The 18,933-nt window shown below is 56.1% G+C and overlaps 1 protein-coding gene and 1 long non-coding RNA gene across 9 annotated transcripts in view; one reads left to right on the forward strand and one right to left on the reverse strand.

Annotated features, from left to right (window-relative positions):
* SMG6 (SMG6 nonsense mediated mRNA decay factor) overlaps positions 1–18,933 on the forward strand; it is a 200,673-nt gene that overhangs the window by 172,509 nt on the left and 9,231 nt on the right. For 6 of the 7 annotated variants that reach the window (XM_086359686.1, XM_086359688.1, XM_086359689.1 and 3 more), the window contains 2 exons: positions 5,863–6,039; positions 9,743–9,889. In XM_086359686.1, the coding sequence (XP_086215812.1) occupies positions 5,863–6,039; positions 9,743–9,889 (324 nt within the window). The remainder of the gene's footprint in view (positions 1–5,862; positions 6,040–9,742; positions 9,890–18,933) is intronic. The other variant, XM_086359690.1, reaches the window with a different exon arrangement.
* Positions 6,244–14,658, reverse strand: LOC147352338 (uncharacterized). 2 transcript variants are annotated; one of them, XR_015148087.1, is made up of 3 exons: positions 14,496–14,658; positions 12,468–12,587; positions 6,244–7,361 (listed from the first exon to the last, which is right to left on the reverse strand). It is a non-coding gene; the product is annotated as an uncharacterized LOC147352338 (long non-coding RNA). The 2 variants fall into 2 exon arrangements; XR_015148088.1 differs by lacking the exon at positions 14,496–14,658 and adding an exon at positions 12,884–13,055.

The raw sequence follows: 18,933 nt of genomic DNA on the forward strand, positions 1-18,933 counted from the left end.
TGTATGACCTCAACTTGCCTGTTCCCAAAATGGACCTGTTTTTCCTTCTGTACTTACCTTCTTGCCACCAGTGTATGCTCCACTTCGCCTCTGTTCTCCCACCTCTCTTCCTAGTGTGAACATAATCTCCATCTCTCTCACCCTTACCAAGTCTTCCTACCTGACCATTTGCCAGTTCCCACCCACCCCTCTCTAGGAAACTTAAGGCCAGTGCACGCGCGCGCACACAAGTACACGGTGGGGGGGGTATGGGTGGGGATAGCTGGCTGCCATTCACTCTGAACAGGCATCTGTGCCTTGCCAGCTGATTGGTAACAGCCCGCATTGCCTTCACGAAGAAGAAAACACAGCTGTTGGGACCAGACATGTGGAATGGTGTGGCTGCTGCGGGGTGGGTTTGCCCAATGATGTGAGCATTTTGCCTTGTGACCCGTAGACCCCTCAGCTGGCGCAGACCAACCGTAAGCACTGAGTCTGGACACTGGGATCAAAAGAGACTGAGGGCCAGGCCTGTGCTGGAAGCAGGGGGGTCCTGCTGCAGCAGGGATGGGGAGCAAGTGACCTGCTGACCAAGTGGAGGCCCTGGGACAGGATACCCGGGGCTCATCAGGATCCGTGTCTGGCACAAGGACCCAGACATTTTCTCCTTGTCCACTTTGTCATTCAGCGCCTGCCAGGTTCTTCCCTCCTTTCCCCTCTGACCTGTGACCCTCTCTCACAGTGCGGTACCCATCCGTCCTGATTCAGCTGGGCTGGGAGTATCTGTTTCCCCCTCATCGTGAGCAGCTGCCTCGGCCTTCAGAGGGATTGTGCATCCTCAAAGCCAGCTTCCCTCCCCTAGGAACGTGAATAACCCCTTTCCTCTGTCTCCCCAGCTCCAGAGGATTCCCTGTGTCTGAACTTTCATTGGCAGACCTCTTCTCAGGCTGACCCACCCTCGGCCACTGTAGAATCATCCTTCCAGGATGACCGACCCACCCTTCGGTCTCCCGTGAGGATGAGTCGTGTATCACTGGAGGTTCTCAGTTTGTGAAAACACTGTAGTCTGAGTCAGTTTCTTGTAGCCAATCATGCAGGCTTGGCTTATTAAAGATGATAATTAACCCATTGCTAATTGACCTCAGCAGCCAGCCGGGCGGGCCTGTGTTTTACCAGCCTTGGTCGTGGGTTTATAGGCTATGTTAAAATTTCTTAATAATCTCAGCAAGACTTCACTTTTCTGTCTGCATCTTATTTGCTCTAAGGACATTCTGTGAAATTAACAAGCTATAAAGTTTGATTGAAGGTTTCAACAAATGTGAAAGTAATTGGCTCCATTTAGAGAAACAAGAAAAATAACCTGTAAACTTGAGTTTGTAGGGGAAAACCCGTGTGATTTTTCTCTGTAACCAGAGGAGCAGTAGCAAGCAAGACTTTTTAAAACCAGAAAAGAAAAAAAAAAAAAAAATAGAACTGGCTGATAGAGCAAGTTTAAATTCTGACCGCCCCAAACCAAAAATTTAGAAAAAGACATTTTGCAAAATGTAGCCAGCCGCTCCAGTGTCTGTGCCTTCCAGGAGGCCTGTCTGGAGAAAACGGGGGCCCAGTAAAGATGCAGCGAGTCCCTCATTCCGTGGAGCTTGCATCCAGAGGCCTGGTTCAGCTCTCTGGCCCCTCCTCCCCTTCCCTGGCTGCTGTTAAGTCTCACAACTTAACATGCATCTGTGGTACCTGCTGCTCAGTTCCCCGTCGCTCCCTCTCCCTCCACCGCCTTCTATAAGAGCTTAGATCTGTTTTTCTGTTTCTTCAAGGCATCTCCGCACAGGCTGTGCTCATGCTCTGCTGCGTGGCCATGGAGACCCACCGGTTTTCAGAGAACACCATTCGTTCTCTGCTCATCCACCACCCCACCCAAGATATGCCCCAGACTGCCTTCCCTCTTCTCTCTTTACCCTGGCGGTTTCTTCCTGCTTTCCTCTAGACCTCACCTTCCTCTGGGCACCAGCCTCCACTCACCACATGCACGCTCACGTTATCTCTCTCGAAGGGACTGAGCCCAGGACAGGCCAGGCTTCCATATCGCCAGCCACATCTCACTTTCAGTTTTCCTTTCTGCTGGGTTCTTTGCGTGTGGACCTGACCCGGGTGATAGCTGGAGCCCTGAAGCTCGAGGTTTCAGTTCCCACCAGCGGGGCACGCTGCCCCAGACGGCCTTTGGGGGAGGGGAAGGGGCTTTCTCTGGGTGCCCTTCTTTGAGCCCTTCCCTGACCCAGAGCCCCAGTTTCCTTTCCTTCTTTCTTTTTAAATTTTATTTATTTTTGGTTGTGCTGAGTCTTCGTTGCCGCGCAGGCGTCTCTCTAGTTGCGGCTAGCGGGGGCTATTCTTCTTGTGGTGTGTAGGCTTCTCCTGGCAGTGGCTTCTCTTGAGAGCCCCAGTCTCCTTTCAGAGCTGACTGGAGTGAGACATGAGAGGCATTTTGTTCAGTAACTTTGGAGTTCCTCGTAGTCTCCTGCACCATGAGTCCCTCCAGGAGGACGATGACTGCCCCTAGGAAGGTGCGGGTCTCAGGTTCCCCAGGTCTTAGGTTCCCCAGGTGTTCCCTGGCCACCAGGCCTTTTCCTTACCTCCATCACTGGTCCAGCCCCACCTGTTTACAGCCCAGATCTTTCTCCTCTAGAGAATCTAGAATTTGCCCAGAGCTACAATGTACATACCACTTACATTCTCTGTTTTTCATTGATACAGAATGGAAAAATGTACTCACGAACAGAGCTATTGTGGGGATTATGTCATAGACTGCATCTGGGCTCCTTCCTTTCTGAGCGGGGAGCCCAACTTTAACCCCTCTCCTACCAGGAAATCCTCCTTGGCCAGACAAAGCTCGCCTTGGAGTTGGCTCTTTGTGGGTGGTTTAAAGGGCTTCATCTGTTGTGACAGCCCTTTTTATACACATTTAAACTTTTCTTGCCCAACTCAAGTGCTGGAGGCTTTGTATAGGAGGAACCTACCCTGCGGGGCTGGTGCCTCCCATCTGAAAGCAGAAGGCTTCAGCAGACAGGCCAGTGGGCTGGAGACCGAAGGTGTTTCTGGGCCCCCGGACAAGCCCTGGACTTTCTGCCTCTCAGAGTTCCCAGCTCCTTGATCGCTCCAGCCCCACTCCTTACCCCCGCAGTGCACTCTGAAACCTAAGGAGACTGTACAGCCGTGGCTCTCCTCCCCCATAGTTGGATCATGAAGGCAAGAACACCCTTCCAAAAGGCTGGGTGACTTTTCTCTCTCCAAACTTGCAGAATTCTTTTTCATACCCCACTTGGAGACCCCATTGGATCAGCGCTCCTTTGAGAATCATCCAGGAGCTCCTTGCCCTCCAGGAGGAACTGATGGCCACAGCAGACAGAAGCCCCCAGAAGCCAGGTTCCTTCCAAACAGAGTGAAAACTAAAATGGGGGTAGGTGGTGGAGCAGGGGCTGGGGAAGGCAGGCGACACTGCTTCTGTGTGTGTGTCCACGTAGATGACAGCTCCCCGCGATCCTCTAAGGATGTGCCGTGGGCCGGCTCAGGATGTCTGCGTCCCTGGAAATCCCCGTATCCAGGAGCCCCACGTCCACACATGTGGCCTTCCTCCCTCTTGGCCAGGAACTCGGCGTGCCCTCCGGCCCATGCCCTAACAGCAGGAATTGTCCGGCTCGCCTGTCAGCACACACACCCCCAGGCACACTCTCGTCTCCTGGGCACATTTCAGCTGCACACTCAGCGGGAGTGCCAGTGTACCCCTCGCCCCAGGGTGATGCTAGGGACCACCGTCAGGTTTTTCCTCTGTCCTTTTCTCACTCCTTCACCCCACCTCCTCTCCATTCGGTGACAACAGCCTCACACCGAAAAGGAAAGTCCTGGCTCCATTACATAATTCTCCATAGTGCAAGCAGTAGCTGGGGCAGAAGGTCAGAGGTCACAGTGGGGTCAGGTGGCTGACACACACTGTAACGACAAGGTGGTTAAAATTAGACCACAGAGAGGAAACTGGCAGTCTTGTGGAAATGCAGAAGTTTCCTCTGCAAGTGAGAGGCTGGGGATGCAGGGAGGCCTCTGTGCGTGCTGGTTGCCAGGCTATTACTCATTTCAGCTCTGTTCTTTAATGCCTCTTAGCCCCTGCTTCTGTATTTCTAGCCTTCCTCATCCCATGTGTGAAGACACGCGATGGAACCCACGGTGACCCGCTCTGGCCCGGCATGCACTTCTTCCCTCTTTGGAAGCACAGGACTGGGCACCCCAAGCTCACGACAGCTGTCCTTCCCTCAGCCGTTCCCAGGTGGCTGAGCACCTTTCAGGCCAGCCTCCCAGGTGGTCGAGGTATTCAGCCTGCGATTCAGGCCTCAGTTGCTGCCCAGGCCGTTGGTGGGGCCAGCAGAGGCGCTGTCGGTCCTGAGCCGTGTGCCTCCATCCTGGGCCTCCATCCAGGCTGAGACGTGGCCAACGATGGAGGCGCATGGCTCAGGGCTGACAGTCGTGTGCGGTCAGCCTCCCCCAGCCACCCGGCTGCCAGAGTGGTACTCGTCTCCACCAGCTCCTGGTGGACTTGGGTCCTGCCTGCCTCATCTTTCCCTCTGGTACAGCCAGGCTTCCCTGCACCTCTCAGCCCTCCCCATGCGCCTCCCTAGTGCCCCACTTGTCCCCGGCGCCCCTTGCCAGGGAAATGCAAGATGTAATCTCTGCCACCAGGGGGTCGGGCATTATTACCCAGGCAAGGGGAATAACGAAGACACCTGCGCACCACTGAGCAAACAATCTGAGACAGTCTCCAGGTTAGTTACCATGCTATGCGGAGCAGCCAGGGCAGTCTGTGTCACACGATAGGATGGGAGGCATGGTGTTGGTGGCAGGTTGGGGGCCGGAGTCATGGTCATGGAGGGGCTGCCACCCTGCAGCATATTTGGCCACCACAGTGTTTCCTTGTGGGAATGGCCTTCACTACTTGTGAGCTCCAGATCCAAGGGGAGCCCCTCTCCTCCCTTGGTGAGTGCCCTCCCAGAAGGGAGGAGAGGACCCCAGAGGTCAGGGAGGAAGAAAGGGCACGAGAAGGTGCAAAGCAGGTGGGTTTGCAGGTTTCGCAGGAGAAGGACCCCAGGCAGGGTGACTGGAAACTTTATCTCAGCCACTTACAAATGTGATGATTGCTCAAGACAGTGATTTCATTTCAGCTAAATCAGCCCCAGCTTCTCTGACAGGACTGGCTTGTGTGCTGATGTGGCCACACGGGAGCGGGACAGCCCAAACCCCTGGAGGAACAGAGCTCGGTGGAACACCCTGCTTCCACCTGCTTTGCCTGTCTCCCTTCTCCTGACAAGTTTCCTGCTGGACCCCCGTCTCTTGAGCACAAGAAGCTCTTAGGTGGGGCAGGAACCTGTCAGGGGAAACCTGAAATGAAACAGCCAAGAAAGCCCTCATCATTCATTTCTCACTCAGGCTGGAAGTTCTCCCTTCAGGAGTCTGACGAGAGTGGAGCTGGGAGCAGAATGGAGGGTGGCAGTGAGAGTACCAGGACTCCAAGTTCTGTGACCATCAGCATCTTACCCTCCACCCTTCCTTCTATCCAGCTAGATACCATATCAGGACTTAAGTCAAAGAGAGGCAAAACCCCAGAGGACAACGGTCATTGGTGCTGGGGGTGTCCACTACCCTAGAGATGACCTGAGGGGAGATGGTGGTGACTCAGAGATCTTGGCCTTTGGCCTCATCTCACATACACACGATCCTGCTCACTCTCCCCACGCACCCCCACCATGCAGATGACACATTTCTCGGGTGCCCCTAAGCCTCCAGTCAATGTCTCTCATCTTCCCTTTTAGAAAGTGCTGTTTTTCTTCTCTCTCTCTCGCCCCGTAGGTTATTGCAGCCGACTGCAAAAGGGTCACAGTGCTGAAGTATTTTCTGGAAGCCCTTTGTGGACAAGAAGAGCCTCTGCTGGCATTCAAGGGTGGAAAATATGTGTCAGTGGCACCCGTCCCAGACACCATGGGAAAGGAAATGGGAAGCCAAGAGGGAAAACAACTGGAAGATGAGGTACAATGCGGGAAGAGCCCGCTGTGGCCAAGGCACGGCTCCCCCGGCCCCGCGCTGCCCAGGGTTCAGCGTTGACCCCTGGCTATTTATAACTACCCAGAGCAGTGGCGATGCCGACGTGACCAGCCGGCTGGCTCCTCAGGAGTGCACTCTGCTGGTGCCCCTTCCTGCCAGTCCCACCCCAATGCCTCCATCTCGCTCTGCTACGAGTTCCAGATGCTTCTTTTTAATGTTGCATTGGAGGAGAAGGGAGGGAAGAAAGAGTTTAATAATGTGCAGCTCTGGCGGCTTAGGGAAGGGGGTCGGGGGGGTGGGGAGTGTTAGGGTTCAGGCCGAGGATCAAGTTTATGGATGTGTGGAGCCCAGCGCAGCACAGGCCCGAACTGCAGCCTCCAGCGCACGTACAGGAAGAGCTGACATTGCTGGCCCCGTGTGGAAAATCACCCCCTCCCTCGCTCCCTCCCGCCCTCCCTCCTGCACATCCTGATGTGATTAAGGAATTCTCCTCTTGTTTGTTTGCCCTTGGTTGTTCCTGTAGCCCTTGCCTCACTCACTCCAGACAGTGTATGTGAGCGTGTATGTGTGTGCACCAGCCCAAGTGCCCACCCCTTGGACCCCGCTGGTGTTGGCCTCACTGTGCATGTAGGTTTCTTTCTGGGGGTGACTGTTACTGCGGTTCTGCGTGCAGGGGGTTTGTGTGTCAGCTTAAGTTGAACACTGCTGCCAGCTGCCCCACCGTCTGTGGGTGGTGAGTCGGTGTGAGGTGGGGCACTGTGGGTGCGACTGTGGGTGCGTGTGTGCGTTTACTGCCGCTGCCCGCTGCCCTGCTGTGTGTCTGGGTGTGGATGACTGCTGGGGGTGCACACAGAGCCCACCTTGCCTGATGCTCATCTCTGCCCTCCTCTTTGCCCCCCACCCCGCCAGTGTTAGAGGCAGAGGGGGCTTAGGTGGGAAGGAACGTGGGACTCAAGGAGGAGACGGAAGCAACTGCAGCCAGAGGCCAGGTCAGCCGTCGGCCAGCACAGTCATTTGGCCTGCGGCGGTCTCCAGCGCCCGGTGGAGCAGGGCGGGGTTCGGGGATGAAATCAGCAGCAGGCCAGGGAAGCCAGATGTCAGCTGGATGCTGTCGCTGGTGATCTGAGGCAGTGATAGAGTGGCCACCTTTGCTTCGGAGTCTTCAGAGCAGCACAGTCTTGGATCGGCTTCATTGGAATAGCCGGAGAACCCCACCCCACCCCTAATGACACAGGGCTCTGCTTCCAGGCGAGAGGTAGTTCCAAGGATGAAGCTGAGCCCATGATTCCAGGCCCTCCAGATGAAACCTGGGCAGGGAGTAATGGGAAAGAATGAGCTGTCAGTATGGGAGGAGCCAGTGGGCTTGCTAAAGCCACCAGGGTGTCCAGGCTCTGGGCAGGGCAGAGCAGTGCCACCCAAGCCCTGGGCACCGTGGAGGGAAGCCTGGGCGGGGTAGCGCCCCAGTGGGCTCTCTCAGCCGTGTTTTAAGGCTGAGGCAGGCAGTAGGTGAGTAAGGTAGCTCTCCAGGGTACTGCAGGAGATGTCCCCTGGCCCAAGAGCCTGCAGGACCAGATCCAGGGCAGCAGGCAAGCCCAGAGGGCGGGGCTCCGCCCCTCACAAGGAGCAGTCCAGCTCCTGGCCCTAGATCTCTGCTGTGCCACACTGTCTCCCTCCTTCCAAGGCTTCTTGCCCAGACAAAGGTTGTGACCCACGCTGTGCTGCCCACTTCTTCCTTTTCCCACGAGCCTCCTGGGTTCCTTTGTGTTAGTGGCCCCTGGGAAACCCTGCTTACCCTGGTCTGTGTAATTTCATAACCCTGCACTTCCTCGTTTGGTGTGAGAGCTGAGCCAACCTCAGACAAGCCTCACTGACCCTCTTTTGACCTCAGTCAGGCTCAGCGCAAGCCCCATGATAACCCTGTGTATCGCTGATCAGAGCAGACAGGGGCAGTGTCTCCCATAGGCCGGCCAGGGACCTGACTCCCCTCACCCCGTCCAGGTTAACCCCTAAGACAGGAAGTAAATGTGCAGAGAGCCTTCCTCCTTCCCAACCCCTGGGCCACTCTGGAAGCGGGTGACACTGCAGGAGCCTGCAGATTGTCAGATGAGTAGTGACTGCAGACAACACCCCAGACCCCTGAGACCTCTTAGGTTAGTGGCAGTTCTGAGATCTCGTCTAGTGGCCCCTTCCTGAGGTCTTGTCCCTCTCCACCCTGTAAAACTGAGCCACTTAAGGTGATCGAGAGAGGAAGAGGGGAGCTGTTCATTCAGACATCTTTCTTCATGAGCAGAACAGAGTCTGTCTCCTTAAGGATGCTGCCTAGACACCTAACCCCCTCACCCCTCGATTCTCCTAAGACAAGGCACTGCCTGCCCACTGACACGCTCTGCTAACCACTTTCTGTAAACCGTGTCCATCGGAATGCCATCGCAACGGGCAGTTGGAGGAAAGGGTCGCCTGTGTTGAACAGGATCCCTGTGGGCCTGCGGGAGCACAGCTGGGCTGCTAAAGCCGGCCTTGAGCTCCATCTAGGTCCAGGGCCGCACCTGCACCGATGAGGGTCGTTGGTAGGAGCGCAGACTTTGGAATCAGACTCACTGAGGTTTGAGTCCCTGGTCTGCCGCTTGCTCACCTCGTGAACCTGAGCAAATTGTTTAACTCTCTAGACCTCTATTTGTTCATTTATTAACTAGGGGTGATGAAAGCATGCATTCACAGGCTGTTGTATTAAATGAGTTATTAATATGTGAAAAATGCTTGGCTGGGTACCTGGCTTCATAGTAAGCACTCAGTAAGTGACAGCTGTTACTGTCATAATCATCATCATCATTATCATCCAGTTATCACTCAGACCCAGGAATCTTCTGCTCAACTACCCCCTGTTACCGTGCTAACACTGTCCCTCCAAGGGAGCTCTCTCGGGCAGCTGCATGTTCTCCACTGACCAAGGCCAAGAGTGAGGGAGTGAGAAGTAGAGCCCAGGACCACCCGGGGAGTAGTGGCTTCTAAGAGCGAGGCTGCAAGCAGGGAGGTGCCATCCCTGGGGAAGGCGCCTCCAGCCTGGCAGGAGACTCCTTAAGCCAGCCCGCCTTCTCCCAGTCTGTCCCAGCCCCCGGAGGGCAGCCGTGCAAGGTCGTGTCATGTGAATTCCCGTCATGGGGCCCCCAGCCCTCACACCGCCAGCCTGTGGTCTTAAAGAGAAACCAGGGCAAGGTCCGCTGAGCTGCAGCATCTGCTCCCTGACGCCGTCTGGGGCAAGGGCGCGTCCACGCCCAGCTCCCAGCTGTTGGCCAGAGTGATTCCTATCAGATCATTAGCATGAATTACACTTCAGTTGGGTGGTTTAACTTTCTCTTATCGTTTTCCCCTTTGGTGAATTTCAAAATGAAAATAGGCCCGAAGTTTGACGTTTGGAGTATGTGCAAAGAAGAAAGGTCTGTGACTGTAGGCATGGAAGTAGATACAGTGTGGATCTGTGAGTGTGCAAGAGGAGGACCCTGGAGTGCACAGGAGAGCCAGGGGAAAATGTGACACTTCCCTGAGCCGAGGGGAGCACACAGCGTGGGGCCCTGTGCAGGGAATGGTCAGAGAAGCCCGAGTTGAGATGCGGGAGGGACCAAAGGGTGGGTCTGGTCAGTGCTATGGGCTCACGGTCTCCTCTCTCTCCTGACGTGCGCCCCCGCCGAAGGAGGAGGACGTGGTGATTGAAGACTTTGAGGAAGACTCGGAGGCCGAAGGCAGCGGGGGCGAGGATGACATCAGGGAGCTTCGGGCCAAGAAGCTGGCTCTGGCCAGGAAGATAGCGGAGCAGCAGCGTCGCCAGGAGAAGATCCAGGTGGGGCCTGGCCATGCACGCGGTTCTGGTGTGGGTGGTGGTCTGCTCAGGGCCCAGGGGAGATGGGAGCAGGGGTGAGCAGGACCCTCTCGCTGGGACCTGAGTGGTTCCACCACCTGTGTTCTTCCTCCGCCGCTCAATTCTGGTTTGGCGCCTGCAGTCCGCCTCCTCCTGGGATCCAAGGCAGAGTCAGGTTCTTCCCCAAGAATCTGCTGAAAGCTCCTCCCCTTGTGATGATCTGTGATGCCGCACAGACCCGACCTTTCACACAGTTTCGGGGGTTTCCCAGTTCCCCTGAGCCTCGTGCAGACACTCCTGGAGAAACCAAGGTTCTCTATTGAGAACACCTGTCCTCGGGGGTGAGCTGGTGTCATGGCCACAGTCCGGCTGCATGTATTCCCACTGTAGTAGCCGAGCCCCTCTGGATAGGACACGCTAAACCCTTCAGAGAGAAACTCTCCATCTCCACACCAGGATTCTCACATCAGCGGGCCTCTCGTGGACCCGTATGTCCCTGCCCGCAAACTTTTCCTTATGGTTCTCCCAGGTCCAGCTCTTGTGCTGTAAGCTCACTTCCTCTTATCTGTTCCTCTTATCTGTCAGGGCAGACGGGGAAGGGCCAGCCACACTCCTGCTTTAAGACTAGCTGCACACGTGGGGAAGTGCCAGTCCTCTTCAGGGATGTCTGTCTTCAGCCCTCTCTTCACCCACCTCTGGCCTTTGGGATGGAGCATAGTGTGTGTGGTCAGGCTGACCTGATCAGGCTGGGCTCTACCACTCACCAACCATGTGTCTTCGGGCACATGGTTTTACTTCTCCGGACCAGTTTCCTCATTTGCACAGTAAAAGTAGTGACAGCACCTCCCTTGTGGAATGGCTGTGAGGCCTGCAGGAGCTGGTGCACATAAGGCCCCAGCACAGCGCGTGGCACTTGGGGTGTGCTCGCGGCACACCGAGGGCTGACAGCAGACTGATGGTCCACCAGACAGAGCCCTGCCCTGGGAAGAGCCCTGTCTGTGGGGATCCGTGGGCCTTTAGACATGTGTGTACCAGTCGACCAGTTGGAATTAAGCGTGGTACCTCTACAGCATCAGCGTCACGGCGGTATGGCCGCTGCCTCCCTCTTTTCGTGATCTCTGTAAACCTCTGTCCTGGCCCTCAGAGCTTCGTCCTCAGGATGTCTGTCTTCCTGACCTGAAGCTCTTTTCCTCCTCATCAGTCGTCCCAAAAGTTGTCTCCATACTGCCACCTCCATTTCTTAACTCTCACCCCAACAGTTATAGCGTCGACTGTATCAGAGGTCCCCAAGTACCTGTCTTTGTTGATTCTTCATTACGCTTGAGTTCCCTGTGGCTTTGGGCCCTGAAGCCACCTCTCTCCAGCTCACAAGGACCTTCGTATTCTGTCTGTTGACCACACCAACCTCTGGGCTTCTAGACCATCGTTCTTTATTTGCTCTCCTCCTTCCTTTCTCTTACTTCTTAGTCTTAGCATGCAGAGTTGACACTCAGCAGATATTTTTGTTCAGTGGGTTCATGAATGATACCAAAAAGAGCGTCATTTTTTTTTTTAATTTTTAAAATTATTTATTATTACTTTTTGGCTGTGCTGGGTCTCCGTTGCTGAGTTTGGGCTTTCTCTAGTTGTGGCGAGTGGGGACTACTCTCTTCACTGTGGTGCTCAGGCTTCTCTTTGCAGTAGCTTCTCTTGTTGCAGAACACACGCTCTAGGGCAAGGCTCAGTAGTTTTGGTTCACAGGCTTAGTTGCCCCGCAACACGTGAGATCTTCCTGAATCAGGGATCAAACCCATGTCCCCTGCTTTTGCAGGTGGATTCTTAACCACTAAACTATCAAGGAAGTCTGAGAGCATCATCTTAAAGTTCCTCACTGGCTTTTAAGCCCTCATGTCTGCTTTTTTTAGTTTGTAGTTTTATTTATATTTGGCTGTACTGGGTACTCACTGCTACACAGGTTTTTCCTCGTCACAGCGAGTGGGGGCTACTCTCTAGTTGGGATGCGTGGATTTCTCATTGTTGCGGAGCACGGACTCCAGGGTGTGCAGGCTTTAGTAGTGGTGGCACGTGGGCTTAGTAGCTGCGGCTCCCGGGCTCTAGAGCACAGACTCAGTAGTTGTGGCGCACGGGCTTAATTGCCCCACAGTATGTGGGATCTTCCCAGCCCAGAGATTGAACCCATGTCCCCTGCACTGGCAGACAAATTCTTTACCACTGAGCCACCAGGAAAGCCCCCTCTTGACTGATTTCTTATCAGATCCTGTCTGTCCACTCATTCATGCCCTCCTCTCCTCTCCATTCCCATCGCCACAGTTGTTGCTTTAGCCTAGGGATTGACTAGACTGGAGCCAGCAACCTGCACTGCACAAGTCTGACGGGGTCCTGTTTACCTTGGAGTCTATGAATGGCAGCTCCTGGAGTTGTGGAACCAGGTCTGTGAGCCAGGCTCACTGCCTGCAGTGCATCATTATACATAGTTTCACCGTTCCCTTCCCAAAAGAGCCATTCCCCTGCCCAGGAATCATCAGCACCTTTGCTTGGCTAATAAAGTTGAATTCCTTACTGTGGCATCTGAGGCTGTTCCCAGTCTGTTTTCCCAGCCTCTTCTCCCATTCCTCGTGAGCCCTCACAAGCTGTGGGCTGTTGGGCAAATGCTTTGACTTCCTCGAGCCCGTTTCCTCACCTGTCAGACGAAAGTGGTGACAGCATCTCCCTCAGAAAACAGTGCATGCGAAGTGCCCGTCCATCCAGACACTCCGGCCCCGCTGCCTGGACAGCACCAACCCTCCTTCCTCCCACCGTCCCCAGACAGCGCTCCCCTTCCCCATGCTATGTCTTGCTGCTCCCTCAAGCCCAAGTACCCTTTTTTCTGCTCTACATTTCCTATTACCTGTTGAAATTCTATTCTTCCCTCAGTCCCCAGACGAAACCCCATCTCCCCAGTGAAGCCTTCCCCGACTCCCCCTAGGAGGAATTCACCTCTCTGCTTAGTGCTCCTGTGGCACTGATTTATACTTCACTTGTGAAATGTATATCGCGTCTCAGATTACACTTATTGCTGGGCTTGTTCCCCGGCTGCACCACGAACTCCTTGGAATCAGGTCCTGCGTCTTCCGCTCAGTGTGGTAAGCAGTGCTGAGCACCTACCAGGCTGGTTACAAGGGCACATGGGGGTGAACCAAGGAAGTCCCGCCCCAGAGTGTCCACTGGCACGGAGGTCAGTGACGTGTGGTGGGCGCGAGCCCTGTTACCAAAGGGGAGCACCGGCCGCTGGAGGAGCGCATGCCGAGGGGACCTGGCCTTGTCCCGAGTGCCATGGGCAGCCCGGCCTCACGGGTGACAGGCGGTACCTGGCAGTGCTCCCGTGCGGGACTTGACTTCCGGGGCCCGTGGCCGCTCCTGCCTGGGGAGCCCGTCCGCCCGTTGGCTCCCTCGGAGCAGGGTGCTCGGGTCCAGGCACCAAGGGCCTGCTGCGGGCCGTCAGGCTGGGCGGCTGGGGCCCCTTTAAGAGCAGGCCCCACATGCGCTGCTGCTGGCGGCCTGCCTCCTGTCAGCCCTCTTCCTCCAGCCTCACGGCCACAGGAGGATTTCTCAGCAGAGAAAAAATTCCCCCCTTCCCTTCTCCCCGCCCCCCTTTAATGCCCGGGGCCCTTCACTTCCATAATTCTTCATTTTCCAGCCTTGAACGTAAGCCAGACACATCTGTCTGGCCATATGCGTGAACCCTGGAGTCTGTGCCGAGGTGGCTGTAAAACAGGGCCGGTGAAGGCCCTTCTGGGAGAGCACACACATGTGTGTGCCCTCGGGCCATTGGCTCCCTGCCCAGAACTACGGGGCTGCAGCACTCCAAACCCATGTTAACCTTTTCTTATTTTTCCTCTTTTTGTTTAATTTAAGGGGGGAAAATCCCAAGGAAAAGGTATAAATTGTCCTGGGAGTAGGGGAGAGGCTCCTAGCTGGAGAGGCCATTATTGTTGGCAGGTACCTGGTCACACTAATACAATAAGGAAGAGAGGAGCATCGGGTGAATTAAGATCGGGGAGATGGGCTGTAAATTACACGGCTCCGAACCCCCTCCGTCTCCAGGGGTGTTAACCAAGAGGTGTAAGGCAGGTCCCCAGCTCCCAGCGCCTTTTACAGATGCAGCAAAACAGGAACCACACATGTTTGGGGAAGGGGATATGAAGATGGGGTTGGAAAAAACCCTCCCGGCCCCCATGCTGGCTGTAAAGTCCAACTGAGATCTGGGGCCGGAGCCACACCCCCGCTTCCCCCGCTCCCACCTAGACCCCTGGGCCTGCGCTCAGCTGCGGGATGGGGGGAGGCCAGGCCTGGCCTCCTCCGCAGCCTGTCCCTCCCCGCTTCCGGCGTTGTACAGAGGCTGGTGAGTGGGGCCGGCTGGAGGTCAGAAAAGGGGTGTGGGCAGCTCTCGGGACCTGTGCAGCTGGAGCCTCAGCGCCCAGGCGGGGCCCTGGACGCTGGGGGCCAAGTCCGCCCACCCAGGGAGGGCTTCGAGACGGCCCCTCTCGGCTCAGCCCAGCCTTCGCCCATTGCCCGAGGCGGCTCTGCGCCTTGCCCTGCTTGTGCCCACCTTGCTGCCTTCTGCCGAGTTCCTTTTGTTCCCATTGCCCTTCTTGGGAGGTGTCAGAGACCAGAGCAGGGGGCCTGGTTTGTCTGGGAAATTGGTCAGAAGTGTTTCATTCCTAACCAGGCCCCCAGGGCAAAGCAGTTGCTGAAAATCCTCCTCCGGGCTCGAGGCGTGGCCTCTTGGCACCTCACCCTGGCCCTGTGAATCCCCCGCCTCTCTGCCTCCACGAGGCTCTGCTGTGATTTGTGCTGCTGTCGGGCGGGGTCAGGTTTCCTGAGCAGTTGCAAACATCCCACCTGAAACATAACAGGCTCTTCCTCTGGCCACAGCTATTGTTTCCCTCGGCGTTATGGCCACAGCCTTGCTCCATAGCCAGCAATGACATGTGTTCTGAAAATAGCTTTGCTCCCCTGTCCCCTTCCCGCCCACCCACCCTCCTGAAGATGCGGTCACTCCTTTGTGACGGCCCCAGGAGTTTCATGCTAAATATAGCTGCAGCCCATTCACACTGCCACCCAGCTGCGGGGGGCGGCGCTGTGGAACAATGGGGCATACACAGAGCCCCCACACCTGTATGGAATCCAGCGGAAGGCGGACACTCAGCCCTGGCTCCTAACTGTCGGAGACGGGGCGGGAGCCAGCGCACTACCCGGCCAAGGGCACGTTCACGCCCCGACAGGAAGGCACAGCAGCCCATGGAGCTGGGCAAACGCCCATCCCAGAGTTTGCTTCAGCCACTCGCAACTCTCTGGTTCCTGCAGCATCCACAGGGAGCTGAGAGACCTCCTGAGAGAGGTCAGGCTTTTCGGCCGAAATACCCTTGGGCTGCTGCTTGGAGCAAGCCCAGGGTTGGCATGCTTGGCCCTGCCACTCCCTGTCCATCCTGAAAGGGCAGCAAGAAGTAGCAGGCAAGTCATCATAATTATAACGTTGAAAAAGACAGCAAGTATATGTTAAGCTCTGTGGTACCGACTCTGGATATCCAGAGAAGGGACCCTAAGCAGAAATGTTCCCATGAGCAACCCCCCCGCAATGAAGATGCTAAGGGAAGCCAGTGACCCAAGCTGCTTTGTGGAGCAGATGCAGAATCTGCACCCGTGGGTTTCTGCAGCTCAAGAAGGAATGCCTGGGAGTTCCCTGGTGGTCCATTGGATTAGACTGGAAGCTTCCACTGCAGGGGGCTTGGGTTCAATCCCTGGTTGGGGGGCTAAGACCCCACATGCTGCACAGTGTGTCCCCCCCAAAAAAAGAATGTCTGCCTGCAATGCCGGTTGTTATCTCACCAGCTTTTCCTATTTTGTATTTCATTTCTATTTTTCCAGGTTTTTAAATTTTTTTTAAATACCCCCACTTAACTTTAAATAGTTAAATATTCCACATAACTTTAAAGAAAAAAGGAATAAGAAACCACCAAGAGCACCGTGAATCTCATAACAGAGATCAGCAGTCCACCGCCTCGCCATCCCCAGCTCTGCTCCCTAGTGGCTGCCCCAGATAGTCACCCCCACTGGATATACACAAGGTGAAAAATGGAGTTGGGCAGGAAGAACGGAAACTGAAATTGGCTGTTACTAATATCAGGCATCTAGCTAGATACTTTCAGACACAGGATGAGCGTGGAAATTCGCCATGTTACCACACTTCTCATTTCTGGTGAAGACATTGGTCTGGCCAGAGAGGCCCAGGGATCAACAGTCCCATCAGCCTGTGGCTGCAGTCCCTGTGGAGCCCTGAGCAGAAGGAAGCCCTGCTCTTGACCTGGCGCTGTTCTGTGACCCGAGCTCCTCAGTTCCACGACTCCCGTGTGAACTAACAGCGGCACCTTTATTTGTAACTCTCAGTGTCTCAATTCTCTAAAAGGGTCAGCCTCCCCCAGTCATCCCCAGCATGTTGAAGGAGGAACTTAACCTGTGAGGGAGCCCTTCCTGGGGACCCCGGCCCTGTAGCTTCCTCCTCAGATGTCGCTGTGGACCAGCCCCCTCCCAGGTCCCCACCAGCCTGCTCCAGGGTGCCTCCGGGCTTCAGAGAAAGTTGGTTACTGAGTGCCTTCAGACACAGAGTTAAGTTCTTTCCTTCTTCACACTGGATGACTTCATGGTCCCTGTCGCCCCTGGTCTGATCCAGCATGTCCACGCTTTCCCTAGGGTTCCCAGCTCTGCATCAGAGGACCACTGCGGCCCAGCGTTCGCCGCAGCGAGAAGGGTTCCTAAGGACCTCTCCTTCCGGGTCAGCACACTTGACTCCGGGCCAGGGCCAGTCTGTCTGAATCACAGCATTCCAGTTGCCCCCCCCTCACCCCCACCAGAGGCTTCTTTAGCTTTTTGCTCATACAAACAAAAATAAATCTCACTACCGGCCTCTGAACTCCGCGGCAGCATGCTTCCCCTCTCCCCAGCGTCCCATGGCTCTGAGTGGGGACTTGGCACTCGCCCCACCGACATCACTTTTTCACTCCCTGCGCATCCTGTGTCCTTCTCTCACCGTGCGACCCAGGGATCAGAGTGGGACGTGACGGCCGGCACAGGCGCCGTGCACAGCTGCCAGGAATCTGACGGGTAAAATCTGGAAAAGTTGGGAGGGCAAATACTAAACACACACACACACACACACACACCCCGCCACTCAGAGGACCGGAAACACCGACACCCACAGACAAGGGCCTGCGATTCCCAATCCTTCCTCGTCTGAATTCTCTTAAGGGGACTGGGCTAGTGTCATGACCCAGGCATGACCGCCCCCAGAGGCCTACTGGTACCCCCAAAAGAAGGGGGAGCAGCTTCATCAAATCTCCTGAGACCCAGGAGGGCATGTGGGGAACAGGAAGCAGTAGTGCGGTGACTCACTGGGCAGAAACCAGGTTAAGGGAAGTTGTCCGCGGGTGTCCCCGGGACCGGATGGTGGCAGCACAGCCCCGACCACCCTCAGCAGCTCGGTCCCACCCACCCTGGGGACCCAGCCAGGCTGCCACCTCCCCACAACGCCATGGCCTCCATTCACCTTTCTGGCCCTGAGCCAGCACTCAAGGAACTCAGACGGCGCACGCTTCCCTGGACCTTGTGCCTAGATTTTTCTTCCGTCCTGTCATCAAAACACCCAAGCAGGCTCAGCCCCCCGCCTCCCTCGGCCACCTGGCCTAAGGGCACCCCCCCCCCCCCAGTGAGGAAGGCTGGTCCGAGGTCTTGGGAGCTCATTGTTCCTGCAGGGTAGAAAGGGCAGCCAGTGCCACTTCCTTAGGGTCAGCCTGAGGGCCGGAGGGTCACTTCTGGAGGCAGGAAAACTAAAGACATGACAGGTCTGAGCCAGGGAGGCGGTGGCAGAGATGCCATCCTCAGGGGAACCCGACATGAGGGCTCATCCTGCCGCTTCTCATCGAGAAAGACAGAGGTCTGGGGGCCCGGGACACCAAGAGCACATTCCTGGCAGTGGAAAGGCGGGTAGAGAGCCCTGAGGCCTGGGAAGAGGGGTGGCGGGACCAGAGGCTGAAGCCCCACCCGTGAGGAGAGGCTGGGGTGTTCGCTGAGCCTGAGCGGGGACCGCTTCTTGCCCTCACAAAATATCCACGCCATCACACGTGTTCTGTGTCGACTCACTCACATTGAGAAGTAATAGTTTTTAAATGCCCAGGCTGAGTTCGGTGGAATGTGTCACCCACTAGCTGGCAGCCCCAGGGGAGGGCCGGGGACCCAGGTTCCTGGGAAGGTGGCCCGCGGGCCAGGTGCTGTCCCTCCGTGAGTGAGAGCCGCAGGAGACTGCAGCCGAGCCCCTGGGCCGCGTTTCCCATGCCCGCCGGCGCTCTGTGCCTTCCACCAGCTGTGGTGGCAGTGGCAACAGTGACTTACTCAAAGGGAAAGGTCCCCAGCAGGTCACAGAGGCGCCACCCCCGGCATTCGGAGGCATGCCCTTTCAGTTTTACTGTCACTGCCAGTGAAACCTGAACACCTTCCTCACTGACTGTTGGTGGCCAGGGCCCAGCCCCTGGGCCCCATCTCAGTTGGCACGCACATCTCCTCCCCTGCTCGGGGCTCGTGTCTGTGTGCCTGCAGGTTGGTGTGTGGCAGAAGGCCACAGGAGGGCTGGGCATGGCTGGGACCTGCGCGCCGGGCCCCTGCCAGGCTTGTTTTGGTGCCCTCCAGCTCCACACATGGGGGCACGGGGTCTGGGTAGATGCCCACAAACCAGCTTGCTTCCTAGCCATGGTTCCCAGAAGACGAAGCAGCCAGAGAGTGATCAGGGCCCGTAGTGACAGGTGGACCAAAGCCTGTCTCCCAGGGCCTCCGCCACGCATGCCCTGTCAGTCTTGAGAAAATTGGGCTTTTCCAAATGGGTATGAAAGCAACCCTGAAAGATGCGAATGTGTAAGACTGACAAGCTCCAAGCCATGAGCTTTCGGAGGTATGCTGCCCAGGCCACTGGTGCTGCCCAAGGGGTTTTTTTAGTGATG

This window comes from Bos grunniens, chromosome 19 (assembly GCF_055505025.1).
Source record: "Bos grunniens cultivar Pamir isolate PY7600 chromosome 19, Bosgru_T2T1.0, whole genome shotgun sequence".
In the NCBI taxonomy this organism is placed as follows: Eukaryota; Metazoa; Chordata; class Mammalia; order Artiodactyla; family Bovidae; genus Bos; species Bos grunniens.